Source organism: Synchiropus splendidus, chromosome 18 (genome assembly GCF_027744825.2).
Source record: "Synchiropus splendidus isolate RoL2022-P1 chromosome 18, RoL_Sspl_1.0, whole genome shotgun sequence".
Lineage (NCBI taxonomy): Eukaryota > Metazoa > Chordata > Actinopteri > Syngnathiformes > Callionymidae > Synchiropus > Synchiropus splendidus.
Genome location: NC_071351.1, coordinates 8,815,427 through 8,821,426, shown reverse-complemented (window position 1 = coordinate 8,821,426; position 6,000 = coordinate 8,815,427). Strand labels below are relative to the sequence as shown.

Sequence of the window (6,000 nt, the reverse complement as noted above, 5' to 3'; positions counted from 1 at the left end):
CTATAACATGAAATGAAACAGGAATAAAATGGTTAATTGGAGGAACATAAACCACACGTGATTAAATTTTTGAGGGATTATATCAGACGCACACGCACTCGAGTTTCACGGATCTTTGTCTGTGATCCGTTAAATCCCACCCACTCGACATGAGCGCGGAGGAGAAAAGAGTCGCCCACTCCCACGTCCAGCAGCTCCGCATCTCTCGCACTGTCCACTTCAGCTCAACATGGAGACGGACACTTGTCTGTCCTTCTCTCCTCAGAGCAGCAGGCGAACTCCGGACCTGTCTCCGCGTATGGAGCCGGGCGGCTCCGGAACTCCTTTCCTGCAGTGCGAGGATCTGCAGAAGCCGCACCATCACCTCTCCGCTCTCCCTCCGCGCCTCCTGCGGACGGACCTGTACTCGTCCTCCTCGGCCGCGAGCAGCAGGTTCGGTGAAGACTTCGGTCACGGAATCGCGAACCCGCCGTCTCCGTCCAAACACAGCAAGTTTTTGGAGACTATGAACCACGACATGAAAAGCTCCGCAGTCAGCAAGTCCGCCTTTTACGAAAGCAGCTCTGAGGGTAAGTTCATGGAACAAGCGGGCGAATTAGATATGAAACATTTTAAACGCTGCTGGATGATGAGTTGTATTAATATCACGGACACGCGCTCCGTTTTTTGTATTTAATTCTAATCTAAAAACCTATTTTGGGGTCAACCCTCGCGCGCCGAAAAAAAAGTTTAACTCTAGTTTGGAGAGTTTTGAAGTGAATGGAATAAATAAAAAATATATTTCCTGGTGTTTAAATTGCACGCCGCGTGAGCGATATTGCAATAATCAATTGTGCACGAATTGTTTCAAATACGACAATCAAAAATCAATATGTTTAAATTTCTTGGGCTTAAATCGGGGCTTTTGATTTGGACTCAAAGTGTTAAATAATGAATCGCAAGATAAGGCTTAATAATCTAAAATGAGTCATACTAAATTAAAATTATATTACTGAATTAATTACTGAATAGCTACAGTTTGATAGTTTTGAAAACATTTCCAATTACGTTTTTAACAAACTGACAATAATTTATGTTGTTAAATGCGACAAGTGACGAATAATTAAAACTTATTTTTTTGTTGCATACAAAAATAACATAAAACATATATCAAATTTTATAAAAAAAAAAAAGGTCATACTTTTTATTACAGTAACTTCTATTATCACTAAATTTAATCCTGAATTATAAACCTATTATCAAGGCACGTCGCTGTCACATTTACTCCGATTCTGAGCGATTATCTTTCAATTCTTCAAAAACGTTTAATCCAAAATGCGCATTTCTTCTAAAATATAAATCTTTTAAATATTTCACATTTAACTTTTAATTATTTGGCCTTTTTTTTTTAAATAGAATTTTGTCATTACATTTCAAGGTCAATATTGAATAGAAATGATTACATAAAATAATATAATGAAATAACGCATTGAAAAAATGTATTGTTTGAATAGGAAATATTCTGTAGAATAGAATCCATATTTCTAATTCGTAAAAACTATTATATTTGAGGCAAAAAAATGGACTTCAGTGTTTTTTAACAGTATAATAAGTAATAACTACGACAATCATTTATTTTATTTGCATATATTTATTGCACCCAAACACTTGGTAACTTCAGTGTAACAACCTTGTTAAGTTGCCATAAAAGTCAGCTTCCCTGATGGGAAGTGCGAGAGGTCACAGGTCAGCCGGGCAGCAAGTTGACTGTGACATTAGGTCAACATCACCCATCAAACTTTACTCAGAATTTGACCTTGATTTGCTTAACTTGGGGGCCGGTTGGAGGGTGTTTGGAGGGACAACAATCAAGTTTGGGAAGAGCTGATGAGTTCTATCACTTCATTTATTGTTGTTGACCAGCACTCTGATAAGACCGTTGGAATAATAAACCTGCAGCTGATTCATGTTTCTGCCCAAATCTGACTCCTGCTCCGGTTATTTTGACAAGAGTCAACTTTTATTAGCTTTCCCGCAAATTCAAAGAGACACGTTTATATTTCTACTTGTACTACTGCGGTGGCCAGTCCACACTTGGAGGGATGACCCAATCATTTTAATCAGATATTGTTTTGTTATTATGACAGCGTTCTACAAGAATTTTGGAAAATTGGAAATGTTTATAAGATTAATACAGAATTAAAACTGCTTAAATTAAAAGTGTCAGTGAACTTTAATCTTCAATTATAGTATTCAAACACGTGTTATAAATTTATATATATATATATATATATATTCAGAATTATCATTTCTGATAACCCAAATGATAGCTTTAAATGCAAAGTAAGAAAGCAGTTTATTGTAGTTTGTTTTTTAATTTACATAAAAACAGTGACGTCAATTTGAGACAAATTCAAAAATTGAGATAATTTTCTAACAACAAAACCCTTTAAAATTAAGTAAAATATTTGTATTTTATGGAACAACTACGACTCTTTTTTTTTCCATTTATTTGCTTTCCTTAACTGCAAATCAAAGTATTTGGGAAAATAAATATGTTACGCATGACAGCGATGACATGGTGTCCCTCACCGCGAATATTTTTGGTGTGAGCTTTGTATTGAATAATCTCGCTCCACCCGGGTGGGAGTTGGAGGAAATGGCAAGAGAGACGTTGTTATGGATTTTAGGATTCAAACTAATGCAGGTGGACACAAACATGTAAACACTGCAGGAGACTTTTCTCCACGCTCCGTCGCAGTGAGAGAATTAATTCTTTCAGAATGTCTCGTCCTGCTGAAGCAGCAGCCACAAACGTGTACACAAACGTTCCTCCTCCTAATCTGATCTAATCTGACAAACACAGGGATCACAGTACACAAGACTAAGAAGTACTTTCTCCACATCGTCAGTGCTCGATTACACATATATTATAACATAATTGGAGAAAGCGACAGTTAGGAATGCTAACTGCTCCTCGTTTCAAGATGATTCGGGAATTTTAAGTTCAGCATAATGGTAATATTTCTCTGATAGTTAATACATTTTTAATACAGAGAGTTGCACGACCAGGTAGATAAATAAAAGCAATAGTTTAAGATGGGTTTTATTGTTGTTTAACAAAACATTTGTCTTTGTGACAGTCAGAGAGAAGGGAGGCTCCAAAATCATGAGCTATGCTGGCATGGGCCCAGACTGCTGCGGAAAGCTGAAGGATCCGGGCCTGGGTCTGCAGGGGGACTCTATCGCCGACTCCATCGACCTCTCAGGCAAGAACAAAAAGCGTCGGAATCGGACCACCTTCAGCACCTTCCAGCTGGAGGAGCTGGAAAAAGTCTTCCAGAAAACCCACTATCCAGATGTGTACGCACGAGAACAGCTGGCTCTCAGAACCGAGCTCACCGAGGCCCGGGTCCAGGTGACACCGGATATTCCAATGAGTGCGTCTGAGCTGGTGTATTGAAACTGGTGTGTTACAGGTTTGGTTTCAGAACCGAAGAGCAAAGTGGAGGAAAAGAGAACGGTACGGAAAAATCCAGGAAGTTCGGAACCACTTTGCAGCAACTTATGATATCTCTCTACTACCACGCCATGATGCCTATCAGGTAGGTCTCTTGCACACACACACACACACACATACCAACCAACCATCAGTCATCACAACCATCCATCAACTGAGGCTTGGTTTTTCAGAAAAAAAAAATGGCCCATGAAACATTTTTCTTTCACTATGACACAATCATTTCCTCCTTGAATCCCCACAGTTATTGCGTGACAGCACATGCATGAGCACAGAGGACGCTTATTTCATGATACAAACCAACCAAACTGAGTGAAATGTAATGTACCGAACCGTCACTGGCCACAAGAAAGAAGAGTGCAGGATGTGGCGACAAACATAGCTGAGAAAAGCGGCACCACTTTTAATTTGAGCCCTTCTATAATATTTAAAGAGTTGACGGTGTCAAAATATAATAATAAATAAAGGTGTTTGGAACCTCTAGTGAAGGCTTGGCATAAGAAGATGTGCGATCACGATGTCACATTTCCCCATGTAAAACAGGAGACAGCAAATTTCCAGTTGTGTAAATATAGCTTGTTTGCTGTTTATGCTGTTGGTTCAGTCCAAAACTCTAACCATCAAAACACTCAGATGCAGGGAAATCTGTGGCCGGGAGCAGCTTCTGGAGGCAGCGGCGGTTCCGGACCTGGCTGCGTTCTTGGAGCGGACTCCATCCCCTCCTCCTGCATGAGCACGTACCCCCACCCTCATGGAAACCTGCAGGGTTTCATGGGCATGTCCACATCCCCAAGTCACCCACACCACCACCACCACCATCACCACCACCACCCGTCTCACCACCCTGGCATCAATGGCCTCTATTCACTCCACGGCTTCCCAGGTGGGCTCGGGTCCCCCTCCATCGAGGGTCCTGAGGCTGACTACAAGCCAACCAGCCTGGTGGCGCTGCGAATGAAAGCCAAAGAGCCTGGAAGCATCCTCTCCTGGCCCACATGACCCCAGCAATGCAAGCACCATCATCTGCACTGACTGAGCCAAAGTGTATTCAGTTCCTCACCTGGACTCAAATCAGCACCTGAATAGTTCCTGGGGTGATATTTTAGCAAGACATCATTGAGGACCTTTCAACACACCTGGAACAGCTCTGTTGCACAAAACCTAAATATATTTACTGGAACTTTTGGCTCCTTTTTTACATTGTTGAGAGCAAGGCAGTTTAATTTAAGCATGTAAAAATGTAATTATCGTATTATTCCATGTGTCTGTGTTGTGTTTCATAATGTGAACCATAATAAAGGGCTTTGTTTTGTTGCTAACTTCGCAGATGGATCAGAGGTCCAGTGTTGCACTTGTAAATATATTACTATCAATAAGCCGAAGAGGAACAGTCTAAAATTAGATTAAAGAGGCAGCGTTGCCGTGACCAAACCACACTCCACTTGAACCAAAGGAGCAAGTGAACGCTCTGAATGGCAAATTGAAACTGTCTCAGTAACTTCTAGCTCCAGTGTGACAAGTCTGCCATGTTTGCCAAACCTCGGGAGTGTCAGACTCACTAACATCAATGGATTTATCCATTAAAGGGGGGAGTGTGCATGGAGCCATGGACTGTGGCCGGCAGCCCAAACAGTTCTAAATAAAGTCAGGTAAAGTGTAAACATGGCCCACCTGTGAGACAGGGAGACAGGAAGACAGGCCAGGCGCTGGTCTGTGTTCAGCGACGTACAGGAAGTTAGGTTTGACACCAGGTTCATTAGCAAACACCTTACAAGATACATATTCACAACAGTGTCCACTGCTACAGTACAACACTGTGATTCTGAGAATAATAATAATAAGACATTTCTGGAACTAGAACCTGCCCTCACAGCAGGTTTTAGTGTTTGATAAGGTGCTAACGCTCAAAATACTTTTGTTTCACTCTTCAAAATAAATGTCCGGAGAAGTCACATAAAGTAAATAATAAATATCACAATAATAAGCATACATTTTCAGTCAAAATGAAGCCAGTAATTTCCCCACACATATACCATAGAACTATTCAGACTCAGCCAGTAATTTTGGTACTTGAAGATCCAGCCTTAGTTCTGACGAAGACCCTTTCGTCCTGGGTGAAAACATCTCGTACCTTCAGAAAAAGCTCAGTTGTCCGTCAGATGCACGATTCTGCTTGACGGCAACAGCAGGAGTTGACGAATAGTAGCAACAAAAACAATTCATTTCGCCAGTTTTTTCAGCGGCAGACCTTCAAAGACATTGGCTCTGCTGCTTCTTTTAAAATGTAATTCGAATTACAACGCTACTTGTAACTATTAATCAATCCGATGTCAACAATGGCATGTTGAGTTTGAGATTCGCGGCATTCCGACCGTAAACAAATGCAGCTGTCGTAATGATATCAGCTGCGTAAATCGCCACTGACGTCACGACTGTGATTGGTTCGCGCTCGCCTTTTGACGGTAATTTATTCTCGTTGAATCTATGTGTTTTTCGGCGGA

General features: G+C 41.0%; 1 protein-coding gene across 1 annotated transcript; it reads left to right on the top strand.

The window, feature by feature from the left end:
• The first annotated feature begins 229 nt into the window (after positions 1 to 229).
• Positions 230 to 4,498, top strand: alx3 (ALX homeobox 3). The gene is made up of 4 exons (XM_053850021.1): positions 230 to 569; positions 3,123 to 3,397; positions 3,459 to 3,584; positions 4,133 to 4,498. The coding sequence occupies exons 1-4, from the start codon at positions 230 to 232 to the stop codon at positions 4,496 to 4,498; spliced, it is 1,107 nt and encodes a 368-aa protein (XP_053705996.1).
• Positions 4,499 to 6,000: the final 1,502 nt, after the last annotated feature.